Below are 20,644 nucleotides of genomic sequence, written 5' to 3'. Positions count from 1 at the left end.
TTTTAGGTATCTACGATGATCCTTGTGAATAGGTACTGAATAGTAGGCATCCTTTAAATCGATGCTTGCCATAAAGTATCCTTTGGAAATCAGTTGTTTGGCAGTTACAAATGTTTCCATTTTGAAGTGTATATACTTAACGAAAGTATTTAATGTAGTTAAGTCAATGATGATGCGACATCCACCATCTTTTTTGTTTTTGGTAAATATATTTGAGATAAATTCCAAAGGTTCATGTTTAGATTTCTCAGATACCCTTTGTAAGTAACCTCACCAGTTCTGCTTGACCCTCTAGTTTTTCTTTAAATGAGAGGGTAAAGCACCTTTGGTGTGCATGCTGAACTGGTGGCATGTTTTCTTGAATAAATTCAATTTTGTATCCACGAATACTGTTAAGTATAATAACTATCCTGTGTGATAGACCTCCATGCTTCCATTAACAGGTGTAGTCTCCCCCCTGTTAGTACAGTTTCCCCATTTTTTATGTGCTGGTAGGAACCAGACCCACCTACCTCCATAGTTATTGGTGTTACTTTCTTCTGTTTCTGACTCTTCTGGGTCTGACTCTTCGTCTGTCAGTGTGGAGCTGGGTGGGGGTGGCGCATTTTCCATGTGGTCCGCTCTGGGCCCTGGCCTAAAAAAGTCTTCCGGGGATGGTATGCGGACCCCGAGCTTTCACCAGTCCCATGAGGTTGACGTCGACTGGCGGATGCGATGGGGTACTGCCGTCTGGGTTGAGTGGCTCTGCTCGTTCCGGTTCCTGCACCCATGAGGCCAAATGCTTTAGATTCCTCTTCTAGGTCTTTGACTTGTTTGGACAAGTCTTTGCCAAATAGCAGGATCTGTGGCTCTGAGGCCAGTGTTCTGCACAGTCCTGCAAATTTAGGATTGAGGGCAGGTCTTATTGCCTCCTTGCGGAGTTTATTGATCTCATACTGAGTATTACACAGTAGAGCCAGGGTATCTTGCTGGTTGGTGGTCATCTCTACCCCGTCCACGGAACGAGCATAGGAGGTGATAGCTGATGTCAGGAGCTTTAGAATGCGTTGTAATTTCAGTTCTTGGGTTCTTATACCCTGCCCAATGTACCCCCAGATTTGGCTATTGACGGAGGGTACGTTCAGTGAAACGCAATTCTCAGGAGGCGAGTAGAGGTCCAACGCCTCATTGACTACCTGTTCTTGAAGAGGTTTAAATGACAGGTAGTCAATGCTGGCTGCCAATTTTGGTTCCAATGGCCGCCCCGCTTGTGGTGTGGCCACGTAGCGGTTTACCACACCCAGCAGCTCTTCCTGTTCCTGTACCCCGTGCATACTCCCGATATCTTCGGCCAGTGACCCCTGTTCCTGACCAGCCCAGCCCTGGTCGCCAACGCTCCCTTCAGCTGAGGGAGATGCGATGGCCAGTGCGTTGTATTGCTCTGGTGCGGGAGAGCCTGTAATCCCTTGGCGAGCTTGCCCCATCTCCCGGAGCAAGTCTCGCTGGAGCATTTGCGGCGAGTCTTCTGCACCGGACTCATCGGAGAATACCGGCCGGTCGGATTTTCTTTTTGCCTTGCCTCCAGTCCGCTGCTGTTGATCAGGCTGCGCTAGCAGCACTGGGCTCGGCTCGGAGTTGTCGGTAATTGTGGACCACAGCGTGTGCGGTCCAGGTGCCGCCGATCGCCCCCCACTGATGGAACCCTCCTGTTCCGTTGCAGTCGAACGGGGAGCGATCTTCTTTCCCTGTTTCGCCTTGTTCATTCTGACTAGTGCACAAAACAGAACAAGGTTTTGGAAATACGACCTCAGAGTAAATTACTTACCTGACGGTCCCGTTTTTAAACTTATAGCGGGATCGCCTGTACTCCCACTCGTCGCTGTTGCACTGCGTGAACGCTCATGTCGCGCATGCGTGCTGGACGGGGTCTTCACGTAGTCACTCACGTGACTCCGAAGTAAAATTTATGCTCAGGGTTAAAGAAATGGCATCACTTCTCATTGTTCCTTTCAACATAACCTTAAATTTATGTATTCCATCGAAGTCTTGTAATCTAATGTCAGTATTTTCAAGCACTGAGCAGCTTCTTGACTTGCATTCCTTACCCTCAAAACTACATGTATTCTTTAAGTAACATATTTTTACTGAATGAGCAGATCATATGCACTTTCATTGATCTATTTCATGGCATGTGGCCTGGTGTCAGGTGGGTCTCATAGGCCAGACACTTACATATAAAATCTAATTATTTCCTGTTTAAAAGAACATAGATACCTCATATAAAAGGGAAGGCTGTCAAGCAGAATGGGTGGTAATATTTTAACATATTTGGAGAATGAGAATGATTAGTGTTGGCAAACTCTGTTTGACCCTGTTCCAATCGTAATCTGTGATAGCTCCATGATCTTTTGACCTATTGAAGACTTTAGCTGTTATGTGCAGATGGCTGCAAATGAGGTACAAAGCAGTAATTGAGTCAAGGGAACACGGCAATGCTATAAAATGGAAGAGTAAAGCAAAGCTGTTTTCTGCAGAGCTTTGTCTTTCATTTATTACCTTCTGCCTTTTTCGGATGTTTTTAAAATTATTCATAATGTCGTCTGAACTATGTTGCTTTTCATTTGTTACGCATGTGATATTTTTGTTGTATACTTAAAATTGATAAAATAATATTATTTATGGTATCAAATTTTGATTAAGTCAAAAAAAACGTTTGGGATTATTTCTCAAATCTATGGTAATTTAAGAACAGCACATCTGCAAAGAAAGGCTATCAGGATGATTTGTGGCTCCCAGTCCTCTACAATGCAGCACACAAAGCCAAATTACTCTGTCTGAATAGAACATCTATGTCCTTATTTCAGGTTTTGTTAGAATTATATCGCGCTAGCTCTTAGCAAAAGCTTATTCTTACTGTTATTACCTCACTTGTGCATAAATCGATGTCAGTATGAATTTGTGTTTTTGCACTGTGTACCATGCTCATTGAGTTTAGTGGCTACACAGCATGGACTTTGATGACGTATGGGCAATAAATAAACTTATATTCAATAAAGACAGGGATGCCTGGGCGGTTGATATATTGGAGGTGCAGTATGTGGGAGCTGATAGATACCATTATTATCCATAGTGTCCACATCCTCATTGAGGGTTTGCAACTCGGAACAACAACTCGAGTATTCCAGGATTTGAAAGTTGCAATAGATCAGTGAGGAAGAAAGTTATCTGAATATTTTGTTCAAGAAGCAACCTTATTCCTTAGATTAAGTTATGCAGATCAATAGGGACAGGAGGGTGTGATCAAGAATGAGGCAGATATCAGAAACTAGAAGGTAGCTTTGGGGAAACAAGGTTCTTGGAGTTGTGTGGGCAAAAACAATGACTGCAGGGGGATGAGCAAATTGACTACAGCACCATGGTACAGGAGGTAAATCGGGTTGGAAGAGCAAGATTTTAACATGCTGATGACACAGGGAAAAATAGGCAGAGGCATTGGTAACATTCTCTGCAGCCATAAGTGTGAATCCCAAAGGATGGGGCTACGGGAGGGCATCTCCTTGGACCTGGAGAGACCTGGAATGAGAGGGGAAAGATCCAATTGTCATAGTCCATGTAGGAAGCAATAGAATGGACAACAAGGAAGTTCAGTAAAGGGACTATGTAGCTAAGGATACAAAATAAAGAAACAAAACACAAGGGTAAATTATTCTGGATTACATTCTGAGCTAGGGACATAAATTCAACAAGATTATAGATTTAAATATTTAGCTTAAACATTGGTGTGGAAGAAATGGATTCCCATTCGTAGGAAACTGGCACCAGTATTGTGGAAGGAGGGAAGGTACACAAAAATGCTGGAGAAACTCAGCGGGTGCAGCAGCATCTATGGAGCGAAGGAAATAGGCGACGTTTCGGGCCGAAACCCTTCTTCAGACTGATGGCGGGTGGGGGGGAGAAGGAAAAAAGGGAGGAGGAGGAGCCCGAGGGCGGGGGGATGGGAGGAGACAGCTCGAGGGTTAAGGAAGGGGAGGAGACAACAAGGGCTAGCAAAATTGGGAGAATTTAACGTTCATGCCATCCGGACGCAAGCAACCCAGGCGGAATATGAGGTGCTGTTCCTCCAATTTCCGGTGTTGCTCACTCTGGCAATGGAGGAGACCCAGGACAGAGAGGTCGGATTGGGAATGGGAGGGGGAGTTGAAGTGCTGAGCCACCGGGAGTTCAGGTAGGTTATTGTGGACTGAGCGGAGGTGTTCGGCGAAACGATCGCCCAGTCTCCTCGATGTAAATCAGCTGACATCTAGAGCAGCGGATGCAGTAGATGAGGTTGGAGGAGATACAGGTGAACCTTTGTCGCACCTGGAACGACTGCTTGGGTCCTTGAATGGAGTCGAGGGGGGAAGTGAAGGGACAGGTGTTGCATTTCTTGCGGTTGCAACGGAAAGTGCCCGGGGAGGGGGTGGTACGGGAGGGAAGGGAAGAATTGACAAGGGAGTTGCGGAGGGAGCGGTCTTTGCGGAAGGCAGACATAGGGGGAGATGGGAAGATGTGGCGAGTGGTGGGGTCACGTTGGAGGTGGCGGAAATGGCGGAGGATTATGTGTTGTATTTGCCGGCTGGTGGGGTGAAAGGTGAGGACTAGGGGGACTCTGCCCTTGTTGCGAGTGCGGGGATGGGGAGAGATAGCAGTGTTGCGGGGTATGGATGAGACCCTGGTGCAAGCCTCATCTATGGTGGCGGAGGGGAATCCCCGTTCCCTGAAGAACGAGGACATTTCCGATGCCCTGGTGTGGAACGTCTCATCCTGGGAACAGATGCGGCGTAGGCGGAGGAATTGGGAGTAGGGGATGGAGTCTTTACAGGGGGCAGGGTGGGAAGACGTGTAGTCCAGATGGAGGCTGTTTAATTGGGATAAGTGTAGTCCAGATGGAGGGGGCTGTTTAATTGGGATAAGCTTCCCTTGAATCAGGCTTGGACCAGTTCCCCAGTGAATTGAATAACCGGGACAGTAGACTAGACTTCAAATAATGAGGGATAGGTTCTGGTGAGGTGAAAGTTAGATGGTTAGACAGTAAAGGTATAGGATAGCAACATTGATGATGATAATAAAGAAATAGAGGATAAAAATATGTAAGTATATTTGAAAATAGAGGCAGAACAGAGAAAATTAATTAAAAATACAAAATTGAAGGCTCTTTATCTAAATGCATCCATCACTTATAACAAGAGATGAGTTAACATCGCCAAAAGAAATAAGTGGGCAGGATAGAGGCGATCCCTGCTTTACAGCGTTCACAAATCGCAACCCGAAAATGTTAGATATAGAATAAAATTCACGCTCATGGATTTTATATGTGGGGGGAAAAGTAAATAAATCAACACAATTTTTGTCAACTCTCTTTCTTGATGCATGCGCAAATTACATGGTTTACCTTCCACAAGCCTTCGCGATATGGATTGTTTTCTAGGATCACAGCCTTACTATTAATATACATTGAGGATTGGTTGTTGGGTGGAAAATAGAAAAGGAATGAACAAGTCATTTCATGTTGGGAGGCTGTGACTACTGGGGTGCAGCAGTGCTGGGGCCCCAGTTCGTCACAATCCATACGATGATGTGGATGAGGCGAGGAAGTGTAATATATCCAGGCTTGCTAATGATACAAAGTTCAGATGTGTGGAAGACACAGGACACAGAGATTTCAGAAGGTTATATGAAGGCAAAGTGAATGGGGAAGGAGTGGCAGCTGGAACATGATATGTAAAAATGTGAGGTTACCAAACTAACGAAAGGTGGATTTGCAACAGAGGATGGAGAGTGAAGGTTCACTGGATTAATTTCTGGGATAGGGGGTTTGCTGTGCAAAGTGAGCTTAAGCAGTCCAGGACTGGTGTTTTGAAGAATCAGTGATGATCTCAGTGAAAACTGCACGATAAATTGACAGTGTGGATAGGAGCTGGATATTTCCCCCATTTGGGGAGACCAGAACCAGGACTCACAGTCTCAAAATACAGCCTTTTGGGCCTGTCCCACTTAGGCGATTTTTCAGCGGACTGCCGGCGACTGTCAAGTTGCCAGTGGTAGCCTGAAACACCGGGAACTGCACTCGCCTAAAAAATCGCCTAAGTGGGACAGGCCCATTAGCCATTCAGAACTGGGACGAGAAGAAATCTCTTCACCCAAAACAGTAGTGAATCTTTGAAATTCTTTACCCAAGAGGGTTGTTGGGGCTTATTCACAGGGTATATGCTTGAGAGAGATCAATAAGATTAGTGTAGGATAGTGGAGCTGAGATGAAAGATTAGCTCATGTTTCAATTTCTTATGTTTTTGTACATGATATAGAAGCTGGAAACTAAGCATCTATCTAGTGTTGATTGTCCATACGATGTATGGTGCTGCTTATAGACAAAAACATGTAGTTCACCTCCACAGAGTTTCCCAATCCGAGAAAATTTTCAATTTATCAAGGAAATGTCAGAGATGACCTTTTACACTCTCTGGGGTTTCGGTCTCATATCTATGTAATAATCAGAACCCCAATAGAAATTTCAGATGCCACTGCTTGATGAAAGCTGTGAAATTTCAATTAACGAGTTTGCAAGTAATTGAAAAGAAAACCGATCAGGTGGTTCAACACTCTGATGTGTTTTTATGCTATTTTGAGCTATCAAATTCGCAGTTAGTTTCACAATCACAAAATTTCACACCTTACTTCAACTGTGCTGTACAGTGATATTTGAAGGCCATAGGTTTATAAACAGCAGGGTTGGCACAGGTGGGGAGGTGGGTGGATAAATCAGGCCAATCAATCGTTATATGATGATGGAAAAGGAACTAATGAAGCCTCAGCTAGTTAGTTATTTTCAACCTGAGGTATTAGTATGCATCAAGGGAAGGTTTAGGGGTCAGAATAGAGAAACTGTAAAGGTGCAACATAAATTTCAAAGTAAAACCTTTTTTTAAAAATGTACATTAAATTGCTGCTTTAAAGTTTTCTTGGCTTTTATTTTATATTGCCAGAGTGGTGAGAAGCACTATATGAGAGCTGTGCTTAAGTTGATCACAATTATTAAAGACTTACTCAGCTGATGGTCATGTTACCTTGCAGGTCTGAACCAACTGGCACGTGGACGGCAAAGGACTGCGATCTTGTTGATCGAAACAACACACATGTCCGTTGTCAATGTTCACAGCTTGGGATCTTTGGGGTTCTAATGGACAGCTCACATCGTGAGGTAAGCATTATTAAAAATGCTAGTAATTATTCTCACCATTTTGAAAAAATTGAGCCTCAGAACAGCAGAACATTGATTCATAACATTAGTTTATCCGTGAATGTCACTGGATAACAATCACTGGATAACATTGTGTGGTATTAAATGCCAGGTTAAAAGAGGAAAGGTGCTTACAAGAATACAGACAGTGTGCTTGTGTGCAAGCAGATTTCCAACTACATTTTTATATTATCCTTGCTTGGGGTAAATATATCATTTGTTTCTCTCGCCTTTTTTTTGATTTCAGAAGACTAAGCCACATTTGGATTATTTTTTCTTGTTTATTTTAATGGAAATGAGCAACACAGGCAAGGCCAGATTTTATTGTCCATCTCTAATTTGCCCTTGAGAAGGTGGTGGTGAGCTGCCATCTTCAACCACTGCAAGCCTTGTGCTGGCAAGGTGGGCACAATTAAAGATTTGCAAGTATGAATATTTTCTAATTCTGCTGAACGCCAGGATAAGACTTTGCCATCTGGTTATACATGATTTGGAGTTCATGTTTAAAAGATAATGTGTTTTAATGCAGCATGCTTGTGTGTTTGTTGATTAATGCTGCAAGCTTTTCCATCAGTGGGGCACACCTTCAAAACCATGAAAACTGAGGATTTTGATCACAGAACTGGAGACAATAACATAATCACTTACCTTGGGAGATGGTTGCTTTATTGACCAAAGGACCCTGAAAATTTGGCCAGCACATGTTCATTCACGAATTGGTTTCACATAGTCAGTTAACGACTTTATATTCAGTTTCAAAACATAAACAATCACAAATATTTAACTGTAAGATTATTTATATTATATCTGTACTGCGCCCTACCTGGGATATCTTGAAATTCCCAGTCAATGAAATGTCTCACTTTTTAGTCTCCTGGTGCCACAGTGCATACAGTAAATGGACAGTTTAGTCTTGATACACAAATTTCCATTCTAATAGTTGTAATTTAAATTAAGATGGGGGTACTTTCTTGTCTCATATTAAAGAATAAATATTGGGAAGGCTGTGCATTTGAAATATCATTATAGGAAACAACAATTATATTCATGCCAAATGGTCTTTTTATCAACTGCACTTTTTTGTGTTCTTGTAATGGGTAAACAGCCTGTTTGTAATATTCCTGCAGCAACTTGAAGGAGACCTAGAAATATTGGCAATCGTCACTTACTCCAGTATCAGTGTGTCTCTTGCCACACTGCTTCTAACTTTCTTCATCCTGTCTTGTCTAAATGGACTGAAATCCAATATTCGTGGCATCCACTGCAATATTGTGGCAGCAGTGTTCTCCGCTGAGCTAGTCTTCCTGTTGGGAATTAATCAAACAGAAAATCAGGTAAGGAAGCAGGCCAATTTGCAGAAGATTTCTTCCCATAATCACATCTTCAAACGGCACATACTTCATTCGGAGTGAGATGTACCTTTGTACTTTTTATCAGTCTTGATTTCCTGTGTTCATGAGCCTATTTTTAATAATCTTTCATCCTTTGAATATCTTTCTACATTTTTTCTGATTGCAATCACAATTTTCCTATTTGTCTTCTGATCTTTTTTTAAATCTCTTTCCACTTCTTATACTTTCTGTTGTTAACAATCTATTCTTCTCAATCTGATCCCATTTGAAGCCTGACCACCTCATACAGTTGTCTTTCTGAATATTTTTATTTTGTTTTGCCCTTTTGATGTTTGGTTTATTGGTGTATTAGTATTGTGCCAAGCATTCTGTATTCCTCTCATACAAATTGCTTCTTTTCCTCTTTTTGAAAGATTAGCTCCTGTTTCAATTTCTTTTTTTTGTACATGATATAGAAGCTGGTTCTATCCTAGTTAATTGCTTTATATAGTGTCGATTGTCCATACAATGTGGGGTGCTGCGTATAGACAAAAAAAAATGGTGTTCACCTCCACATATTTTCCCATTATGGGAAGATTTTTGAATTTGTCAAGGCAATGTCAGAGAGCATGTCTTTTTGGTATTGTATTCTGGGAGTGAAGAATTAACATGATCACAGACTATAATCGCATCTTGTCCAAAGGAATTACATTGCTGAAGATATTTTCAGATATAGCCTGGACATGGGCTGGAAAGTAGGAGGGCAAGGTCTAATGTTATCTGCTATTTGGATATTGAGGAAGGACATGGAGACCAGTGTCGGACTACATAATAATGCATGTTGCATTGTTCTGGTTATCATGTTAGTAATAATGCACAGACCAGATCTATGGAAACATTACACAAAAAAAGCAGTTCAATAGCAACATTCTGCAAATGCTGGAAATCTGAAATAAAGGCAGAAAATGCTGAAAATACTCAGCAAGTCTGGCAATATCTATGGAAAAAGAAAAAGCAATGACCATTCTCCCAGAACCTGGGAAAGTTGCAAATAAAACAAATTACAGAGGAAGTGGGAAGGGACAGAGAGAGTAAAATGGAAGATCTGTAATAGGGTAACGTTCATGAACAATAAATGGGTTATTGTTCAAGACACAACGTGCTGGAGGACCTCAGCAGGTCAGGTAGCACCTGTGGAAGGAATGGACAGGTCAGGACCCTTCTTCAGACTGGACAGGCCACGCTTCAAGTTGGGACCCTTCTTCAGAAGGTTTGTTCAGATAGTTTCAAATGGTTTGTTGCTGCTTATCTGAACGAAGATGGCAAAGGTTAATAAATAACAACAAATATATCAGAATGGTGTGGAGGAGATGAGGAGGACATCTAAACAGGAAAACAGATCTGTTTTAATTACTAAATAACCCTGTCACCAATAACATCTATGCCACAGTAGTGCAGCTGATAGAGCTGCTGCCTCACAGCGCCAGGGACCCAAGTTCGATCCTCACCTTGGGCGTTGCCTGTGTGGCGTTTGCACCTTCTTCCTGTGACCGTGTAGGTTTCCTCTGGGTGCTCCGGTTTCCCACATTAAAAGATGTGTGGATTTGTAGGTTAATTGGCCTCTGTGATTTGACCCTAGTATGTGGGGCATGGATGCGAAAGTAGGATAACATAGACCTCATGTGAACGGGTAATTGATGGTCAACGAGAACTCAGTGGACCAAAGGGCCTCTTTCCATGCTGTATCTCCAAAAATAAAAAAAGAATAAAACTAATAACATCTTTTTAAATAGTGTTTGATTGACATGCAGCCTAGAATCAGAATTTGGTTGAAGAAAGATTGCACTACTGGACTGAGTTAAATTGGTTTGGGTGGAGAGCTTCGTGGTGTGCTCTGGGAGACTGCAAGCTGAATGCTTTTCTTGGAGTAAGGTTGAATAGCGAGCTGGTTCTTGTGATATGTGAAATTTGTTAGCAGGGATGATAAACAGACAGTAAATCTGGCAAGCACAAAGGTGTTAGCTACCTGGACAGCTGTTCTTAGGATGTTCTTGGTGGGAGACTGGATTGGAAACCCCTTGTTGATTTGCGCCTGAGCTGAATAAAGAGTTGGCTAACTGCTGACTTTGGCTAACTAGGATACAACTTTTCCTCTGGCAACCCTCTAAATGGGAATTTGCAGTAACCACCGGAGCATTCTCAACACCACAGACAGGCATCCGAAAGATGGTCCGCATTATTAAAAACTCTCACACGGGGAGTTCAAAACAATACCCACCCACGCAATTGACAGTAAATTCTCCACACTTCCCCAAAATTTCAAATTCTTTCTTTTTATGAAGCAGACTTGTTAAAACATAATAAATAAGTTATAAAAAAAACTTTAAAACTCAAATAATTTGCTTTTAAGAGTTAAAGCATTTTCAAATATTCCAAGCACCTTTAATAAGCCCCGCACATCTCCTTTAAACTTTGCCCCTTACCTTACAGTTATGCTCTCTAGTATTTGATTTTTCCACCTTGGGAAATAAGTTCTAACAGTCTACCCTATCTATGCCTCAAAAAGTTTAAAATAATATCCAGATTTGATTAAAGAATATTTTTTAACAACAAAGTCTTTCTCAAATTCCTTTTGAACGTCTCTCACAGCCATTCCCTTCCATTCAAATCATAAATGGTGATGATTCAGCATATAGGAGGGAGACACAACATTTGGTTGAGGGATGTCACAACACCAATCTCTCGCTCAACGCCAACAAGATCAAGGAGATAATTGATTACCTCAGAAAGGGGAAGATGATAAATTCTCTCCTGCACACGCACTTACATGAGAAATCATAGTTTTCTGTTTCAGAAACAAATTGCTGTAAACAAGTTTGTGGATTTTTTTTTGTAAAAATCAAAGCGCTGGAGGAACTCTGTGGGTCAGGCTGCATCTGTGGAAGGAATGGCTGGGGAATGGTCAGGACTCTTCTTCAGACAGGGGAGAGAAAACTGAAGAGAGGTGAGGATGGGCAAAGCCTGGCATGTGATAGTGAAGGTGGGAGGAGAGATATAGAATAGAATAGAATAGAATAGAATGCAATTTATTGTCATTCAAACCTAGGTTTGAACAAAATATCATTTCTACAGTTTTTTACATTACAAAACAATCCAAGACCCACACTTAACACAGTTTACATAAACATCCATCACAGTGAGTCTCCAACATCTCCTCACGGTGATGGAAGGCAAAGTCTTTATCTCTTCCCTTTGTTCCTTCTCCCATAGTCCAGCAGTCCAACTGCAGTGTCGAGGCGAACTGGGGCTCCGATGTTAAAGCCCCCCACCTGCCAATATTGGCAGGTGGGTGGAGATAGTAACAAAGGCTAGAGGTGAAAAGCAGACAAAAGGGGATGGTAAGGAAATGAAAAGGAGGAGTGAAATGTAAAGCTGGATGGGGATGAAATGGGTGAAGGGGACGGGTGGGTAAAGAGAAGAGATAAAAGGGAAATTGGAGGGGTAGAAGTGAGCATACAAAGGAACAGAAAGGAACTGCGGTGGTGGGAGAGATGTCTGCACACCAAGGTGGGGAAAGCATTGTGGGGGGAAGGGGAAAGAGTGGGTATTACTAGAAATGACTTTTGTGTTTGTGTAAGTTTATGCATGCACTGATAACGATGTCAGTTACACTGGGTAATGAGATCAATTACGATATAGATAAGTTTGGTCTGTCATTGTCTTGCAAAGAAAAAAGTGTGGCTTGCATTATGTAGTAACTATTTATTCCCCTTGAAACATCCCATAGCTCTCAGTAAATAACATTTTACTTTTAAAGTACCGTTGTGCATACACTAACACAGTAAGATCCTATAAATTACATGCATGTCTGGTCAAAATGTAATTTTTGTGGCATTGTTAAAATGATTGGTACAAGATAATGGAAGATAACATCTGTACTCAGTAGGATGGAACTGCAATGCTGGTTTACACCGAAGATAGACACAAAATGCCAGGAGTAATTCAGCAGGTCAGGCAGCATCTTTGGAAAAAAGGAAGAGGTGACGTTTCGGGTCACGATTATTCTTCAGAAGAAACGTCATCGAACTGACCTACCGAGTTACTCCAGCATTTTGTGTCTATATTAGAAGAACTGTTCTATGTTTGAGATTAACTTTTATATTATTCTCTGCAAGGTGCAGAAGGAATCTTTAACATGCACCTGAATGGATAGCTTTGGAATGGGGCATATTTGAATGGCAATGCTGCATTCATGCAGAACTAAACAGGAACATCAAAATAATTAATTTGAAGTTTGTAATGGGGTTTCTCAAGATATATTATGCTTTTACCAAATGTAGGATATGGCATCTCTGCCATAACTCAAACGCGCCAGATGTAAATAGAAATGTTAAATAGAAATGAAATAAATAATTTCTACAAAGATCACTGAATTAAGACATGATTTGTTTGGCATTATTTAACGGAACAGAACAGGCACATGAAGGGCTGTGGAGGCCATCAATGGATATTCCTAAGGCAGAGATAGATAGATTCTTGATTAGTACTGGTGTCAGGGGTTATGGGGAGAAGGCAGGAGAATGGGGTTAAGAGGGAAAGAAAGGTAAGCCATGATTGAATGACTTATCTTTGTAGTGTAGACTTGATGGGCCAAATGGCCTAATTCTGCTCCTATTACTTATGCACATGAATTTATGAGTGTTAGATTTTATAGATACATTTGAATTTGCATTGGCAGGTTTATAAAGAGCTTGCTATACATGGATGTTATATGTAGCGTTTAAATATCTGATTCAAACTACAGCTATTGCAAAGTAATTGAGTACTGGAAACAGATACAGCCTAACAATAACATTTGGGGGAGTACCTAATGAATGATGGCCCAATTTGGGCAATGTAGTGGAATAGCTAGCTGGGCTGCAAACCAGATTCAGTCCTATTTCCCAATGCTGTCTGCGTAGTTTACACATTCACCCCATGTCTATATGGGTTTACACCACATATCCCCCCTTTCTGTTGTATCCCAAAGATGTGCAAGCTGGTCAGTCAATTAGCTATTTACATCAACACTGGTGCGTGGGGTGAGTGGTAGAATATAGGGCAAGATGATGGAAATGTGGGGATAATAAAATGAGACTGGTATAGGTTTTATGTAAATGGATGCTTCCTGGTCAGAACAGACTAGATGGGCTGAAGGGCAGATGTTCATGCTACATGAGTCTATGATGTATAATCTCAGAGATCAGATAACCATATAATTTGATGTGTTAAAACATTATTGAGCCTTTCAGCCATGTTACACCTTTTAGTGCACTCCTATTTACATGGAGAAAATATTTAAAAAACTGATGAAATGTTTAAAGAAATGTCTTGGCCTGTCATGCTGAGGTAGAATGATTCAAGTGTAGGAATGGGTAAGATTTTTCAGATAAAGAATCACTGGATATTAGGTGTTCTTTAAGTTATAGATAATGCACAAGCTTGTGTGTATTCAATGTTCAATTTACACTTCCCGTGAGTATTTTTATACACAACACTTATCCAAGAACACTACAGTTGTTACACCAGCATTACAGCCGCTGGGGTTTCATAAATTCACCCGTATATAATTCACAAATTACTGTCCAAACAGTTGAGAAATGGACTGAAATTTACTGTTACGGAATTTGTATTTGAAGTTTTGAAAGAAAGTAAATACATTTTTTTTTAATGTTATACCCCACGTTTCTTGGCACGTGCGCATATGACATGGCTCCATAAAATGAAAAATTGCAATACAGCCCGTTTTCTAGCAAAGCACCTCCACCCCTCTGTAACATGGGTAACATCTGTACTCAGTGGCAGTATGAATTCAGCAAGGCTGGTTCAAACATTCTGAAGTCCCACAAAAAATGTGTCAGGTTGATGGAATTGGAAACGTGTGATCTCTGTAATGTGTGGTCTTTGCACAGGTACAATATTTTATCTATAGGAGAGAACTCGTGAATAACTAATTTTTAAGAGCTATCCAACAAATGGCGTTATTGTTATGAATGGGTTAATTTCCACAGCCTTTTCTTTCTTTTGAAAATTATTGTTTTTTTTAATTCAAGCTTTGTGTCAACTAAAAGACAGCTGTATTTTGTAGAAACAACGGGTTTTTTAGTCTGAAGAAATGTCCTGACCTGAAATGTCACCTCCCACTTTTCTCCAGAGATGCTGCCTGACCCACAGGGTTACTCCAGCATGTTGTGGCCAGTCTGAAGTAGGGTCCTGACCATCTCCAGAGATGCTGCTTGACCTCCTGAGTTACTCCAGTACTTTGTGTCTATAACTGCTGTATTTTGTTTTGCTTCTTTTTATCTCCTATTCATATCAGCCTCAGTTGTATCCTTGATCTATTTCAGCAAAGTAATAATGATAATCATTCTTTGCAGAGATCTAATTCATGGTGAATTTTAAGTGCTGAAGTTAAGCTGTTCTGGAATTTTACTAAGGGAAGGAGTTGTGTGGAGGATATGAAATTGCAAGATTAGAGTTAAAGGGCAGCAACTCAACTCAACAATTCTGAAGAACCACAGTCTGACAAAGGGTCTTGATCCAAAACGTCACCCATTCCTTCTCTCCAGAAATGCTGCCTGTCCCGCTGAGTTACTCCAGCTTTTTGTGTCTATCTTGAACAATTCTAATATCATTTACCATCCTCATAGACCATTAAGCTTCAACTGATCCCAAAAAATTAACTGCTGCCTTTGACAAAATGCAAAAAATTTGATCTGTATAACTAAATTACAATCAATATTGAAGCGTTTATAAAATAAATGCTGGTATATGATTTATGTCTCGGATTTATAGATGATAGAAATTAAAATTATACTAAATTGAGTTGCATAATATGAAGTTACAAATGTGACCTTTTAGTGTAAACTGTAATAACCATCCTAATTTCTTTCCCCACAGTTCCTATGCACAGTGGTTGCTATCTTGTTGCATTACTTCTTTATGGCTACTTTTGCCTGGATCTTCGTGGAATGGCTTCACATCTACCGTATGCAGACTGAAGTTAGGAACATCAACTATGGTGCCATGAGATTCTATTATGCCATTGGCTGGGGAGTGCCTGCCATCATCACAGGTTGGCACCAGTATTACATGCAGTAATATAAGTGTATACTCACATGCTGGGCATTTCTGTGTTTGTCTAGTATAACGGTATGTTCTTGTCTTTTCCTATAAAAAATATGGGGAAATTCGCTGACCCAGGATCTTCTATCTAATCCGAGCAAGCCCTCCTACCTTTCTCTTACACTTTCAAAACACATTTAAGTCAGACTACTTTTGTATATTGGAATATTTTAATGGGAAAATGTTTCGTTTTCGTTTAGTATAGTTTATTGTCACGTGTATCGAGGTACAGTGAAAATCTTTTTAGTTTAGTTTAATTTAGAGATACAGCTCAGAAAGGCCCTTTGGCCCACCGAATCCACAGCAACAAGTAAACCACACACATTAACACTACCCTACACACACTAGGGACAATTTTACATTTATACAATTATACTAAGCGAATTAACCTACAAACCTGTACGACTTTGGAATGTGGCAGGAAATCGAAAACCTCAGAGAAAACCCTTTCAGGTCACGGGGAGAACATACAAACTCTGTACAGACAAGAACCGTAGTTGGGATCGATCCCAGGTCTCTGGCGCTGTAAGGCAGCTGCGCTGACCCCTATGCCACCGTGCTTTTGTTCATTGCGGTCCAGTCCATGGAAAGACTATACATGATTACACTTGAGCCGTACACTGTGTACAGATACAGGATAAAGGGAATATCATAGTTAAAGTAATAAATGCTGCTGTTGGGGTGGAGGCTTAAAAGAGTGGAACGATTGTAATGCGTGATTACAGATCCATTTCTGTGCTAGTACACATGAGAGTGGCCTGACTGGGTTCCAAATAGGATAGCTTTGAGCATAAAAACAAATTGAGGAGGAACTTGGTAGGATTTGTTAGTTTTATACTCTCTCCAAGGATCAGTGGTGGCGTTCACGAAAGACATGTGACTGTGAATTAGGTGGCCCAGTGAAATGGTTACAATAGCAAAGATGACATTGCATGGCCTAGAGGTGAAAATTCTGCCTGCAAGATCACATTTCTATCTGTAAGCATACAGGCCCACAAATAGAATAAACCTTTCAGATTGACACTTTTTTTAAAAGAACGACTACTCCAATTCAGTATTTTGCTTTTTGCCACTTGTATCTTCCTCCACATTCTGGGTCTTAACCTGTCATTCACTATTTTTGCTTTGTACTTTATGAACAATTTTAACCTCTAAGCCATGCAATAACGCAAGGGCCTGTCCCACTGCGGCGACGTAATTCGCGAGTTTAGAAGAGTTTGCCCTCGACTCATACTCGCAGTATGGTCGACACGAGGTCCTAGGAGGTCTTTATAACTCTCCTTCATGCTCGAGAGTAGTCCCCGCGAACTCGAGGCCTCAGTTAGGTCGTGGCGTTTTTTTCAGCAAGATGAAAAATGCCCGCGAGTAAAAAAAGGTTGCTATGGAAAAAATCAATATTTTTCTACGCATAGGTTTAGTCGAGATAGGTCGTAGTAGGTCGTAATGCTATTGTAGGCAATCAAAGGTAGTCGAAGGTAATAGCTCGTTGAGAAAAAAAAGGTAAACAGACCGGTAATGTTAAATGCCCACTAAACTTTATTAAAAGTTGTCTGGCTTCTTAAAAGTGTCTCCACTCCATCTCTCCCCGTCTCGCCCGCCCCCCCCCCCCCCCTCTCTAAAGGACTTAACATAAATGTCTCAGCCGTCTTTTACCTTCCTGTTCATCGCGGGTGTGAATTTCAGACAGCCCTCCCCCGCTTTCCCTGGCCAACAAAAATAATTCAATTTATGCTATTGATTTAAACTACAAAGAATAAGGCACTTTCTATTTATTAGTTTCTCGGTTTTATAATCTGTTATTGCCCTTCCCCAATCACATGCCCATAATCAATCATGCATGGTGGCGCGCCGGTAGTTGCTGCCTTACAGTGCTTGCAGGACAGGAGACCCCGGTTCGATCCCGACTACAGGTGCTGTCTGTACGATGTTTGTACGTTCTCCCCATGACCTCGTGAGTTTTCTCCGAGATCTTCTTCGGTTTCCTCCCACACTCCAAAGACATACAGGTTTGTAGGTCAATTGGCTTGGGTTTGTATGCTTGGTATAAGTGTAAATTGTCTCTTGTGTGTGTAGGCTAGTGTTAATGTGTGGGGATCACTGGTCGGTGCGGAATTGGTGAGCTTCCATGCTGTATCTCTAAACTAGATTAAACTGAACCACAAAAATAGAACCCTTGGCCTAACTCATTCAAGCTGATCAAGATGCACCATCCAAGTTAGTCCCATTTGCCTGCACCAGGCCCATATCCCTCCAAACCATTCCGGGCCATGTACATGTACAAATGTCTTTTAAATATTTTTATTCCTCTTGAAGCTCATTCCATGTGCCCACCATCCTCGGGTTCCTTTTAAATCATTTCCCTCTCACCTTAAATATATCCCCTGTAGTTCTTGATTGCCCTCCCAGGGAAAAGGACTCTGTGAATGCAGCCTATTTATTCCCCTTTTGATTGTATGCACCACTAGAAAATCACTCCTCGGCCTCCTATGCTTCAAAGAATAAAATCCTAGCCTGCCCAACCTCTCCCTAAAGCTCAGGGTCTCGAGTCCTCGCAACATCCTATTAAATATTCTATGCAATCTTTAAGATAACTTGAGAAAAGGCTGGCAGTATCATCAAGGACCCACACCATCCTGGCAAAAAGGCTGGTAGTATCATCAAGGAACCACACCATCCTGGCCACACACTCATCTCCCCACTACCTCCAGGTAGAAGGCACATGAGCCTGAAGACTGCAACAACCAGGTTCAGGAATAGCTACTTCCCCACAGCCATCAGGCTATTAAACTTGGCTCAGACAAAACTCTGAACATTAATAGCCCATTATCTGTTTATTTGCACTTGATCAATTTATTTATTCATGTGTGTATATATTTATATAATGGTATATGGACACGCTGGTCTGTTCTGCAGTCATGCCTACTATGTTCTGTTGTGCTGAAGCAAAGCAAGAATTTCATTGTCCTATCAGGGACACATGACAATAAACTCTCTCTTGAATCTCTCTTGAATCTCTCTAAATCACTTACTAGATGGCCTAGTTTATACAAAGACTTTGCGAAGATTTGAAACTGCATATTTTCTGTTTCTCTTAGTTTGTTGATGGTATGTGTTTTCCAGGTCTTGCAGTAGGTCTGGATCCAGAAGGTTATGGAAATCCTGATTTCTGCTGGATCTCTGTACATGATAAGCTGATCTGGAGCTTTGCTGGGCCAATTGCAGTTGTCATTGTGGTAAATCTGTCTTCAACTCTTGTAATATTTTTAGAATTAGTATTGGAGCTCTGTGCCTTCTATAAAACAAAATATTTGTGGCATAATAATAATGTTTCATTGAATTGTTTCTTTTACTTGATTTAGCTAGCTATATTATTTCTATTACCCCACTCCGGCTGGCAATTCTTCTCTTTAACCACCCATCTTAAGGCTCTGATGTTCCATACCCAAACAGCAGGAGAAATACTCCTGACATCTAGCCTTGTAGACTACTGATAAAATTAAAATGACTTCCAAATTGTCTGCAAAAATACAAAATGCAATATATTCTTAACAAGTTGAATGCTTCTGTTAATTGCATTGGTTCTATGAACCCTTTAATACTTGTTTAGTACTTCATCTCCCCCCTTGTACATGGAACCACTACTGTCATGATGGACTTATTTTAAAATCCTTCTGTTCAGTTTCTTTTTTTCCACCTCATCTGTATATTTCGAGTCCTTTTTGAAGTCTGAACTATGTTTAAAGTTTGACTCAGATGTTTGCTGCTTTTAGATGAACATTGTGATATCCTTATTGGTAGCAAGAATTTCCTGTGCCCCAACACAGAAGGAAGCCAAGAAAAAATCAATACTGTAAGTGGTCAAAACTGCTATATTAATCAAAAAGAAGCAATGCTGCTTACATTTTTACTTGTTTTTAAATTTACTACAGATATTGACATTTATTTGGTATTATGTTATACACTGAAATACTGTAATTGTTAAGTTCTTCAATCCTGCCCATTTATAAATGTGAGTGTTAAATCTGAAGAAAGTCTTTAGAATTAACATATTTTATTGGTGACTTGCCTTCCAGCACAAAATTACACCATTGTTGAAGATTTTCTGCTTTTTGCTGTCTTGTGAAACAAAATTATATGATTTGGCTTACTGCTTGTAGAGATATGTAAATGATCAATAGAAGACATTTTAGAAGAACAATGAAAATAATAACGTTGATAAAATGGAACGAAACCAGTAAAGTTGTATAGGGAGAGTTGATGACACGAGCTGTTCATATCTAAACTTGTAACTAGTCTGATGTCTTAACAGATGAGATAAAACACTTTATAAAGGAAATTCATTCATATGATTTTGCCAGGAATGTGTGATATGTGTTCGGAAATGGATGCAAAAGTGGGATAACCTAGAACTAGTATGAATGGATGATCAATGGTCGCCGGGGACTCAGTGGGCCGAAGGGTCTGTTTCCATGCTGTATCTTTTAATCAATCATAGTCATAGAGTGATACAGTGTGGAAACAGGCCTTTCGGCCCAACCTGCCCACACCGGCCAACATGTCCCAGATACACTAGTCCCACCTGCCTGAATTTGGTCCATATCCCTCCAAACTTATACTATCCATGTACCTGTCTAACTGTTTCTTAAATGTTGGGACAGTCCCAAACTCAACTACATCCTCTGGCACCTTGTTCCATACACCCACCACCCTTTGTGTGAAAAATTAATTAATAAACAAGCAAATGTATGGGAGCAGCTTACAAGTATAACCTGGTTCTAAATCTGCAGTTCTAATCATAGGTAGAGGATTTGCTATAATGATTTTTCTTCCTACTCGGCCATCAAAGCAGCATCTATCAACAACTCCTTCAGATTCTAATCTTTATGGTCGCCTT

At 40.9% G+C, this 20,644-nt stretch overlaps 1 protein-coding gene across 4 annotated transcripts in view; it reads left to right on the top strand.

Annotated features, from left to right (window-relative positions):
- The window catches only part of celsr3 (cadherin EGF LAG seven-pass G-type receptor 3), a 209,611-nt gene that overhangs the window by 163,167 nt on the left and 25,800 nt on the right, over positions 1-20,644 (top strand). For all 4 annotated transcript variants that reach the window (XR_004414675.1, XM_033037098.1, XM_033037099.1 and 1 more), the window contains 5 exons: positions 7,090-7,216; positions 8,383-8,589; positions 15,526-15,700; positions 18,871-18,983; positions 19,521-19,600. Coding sequence is in view for 3 of the 4 variants with exons in the window: in XM_033037098.1 (XP_032892989.1) it covers positions 7,090-7,216; positions 8,383-8,589; positions 15,526-15,700; positions 18,871-18,983; positions 19,521-19,600 (702 nt within the window). In the remaining variant the exon portion in view is untranslated. The remainder of the gene's footprint in view (positions 1-7,089; positions 7,217-8,382; positions 8,590-15,525; positions 15,701-18,870; positions 18,984-19,520; positions 19,601-20,644) is intronic.

The sequence above is a fragment of the Amblyraja radiata genome, chromosome 18, assembly GCF_010909765.2.
Source record: "Amblyraja radiata isolate CabotCenter1 chromosome 18, sAmbRad1.1.pri, whole genome shotgun sequence".
Taxonomy (NCBI): domain Eukaryota; kingdom Metazoa; phylum Chordata; class Chondrichthyes; order Rajiformes; family Rajidae; genus Amblyraja; species Amblyraja radiata.
Note: the sequence above shows the minus strand (reverse complement) of the source record. Positions and strands in the feature narration are given on the sequence as shown.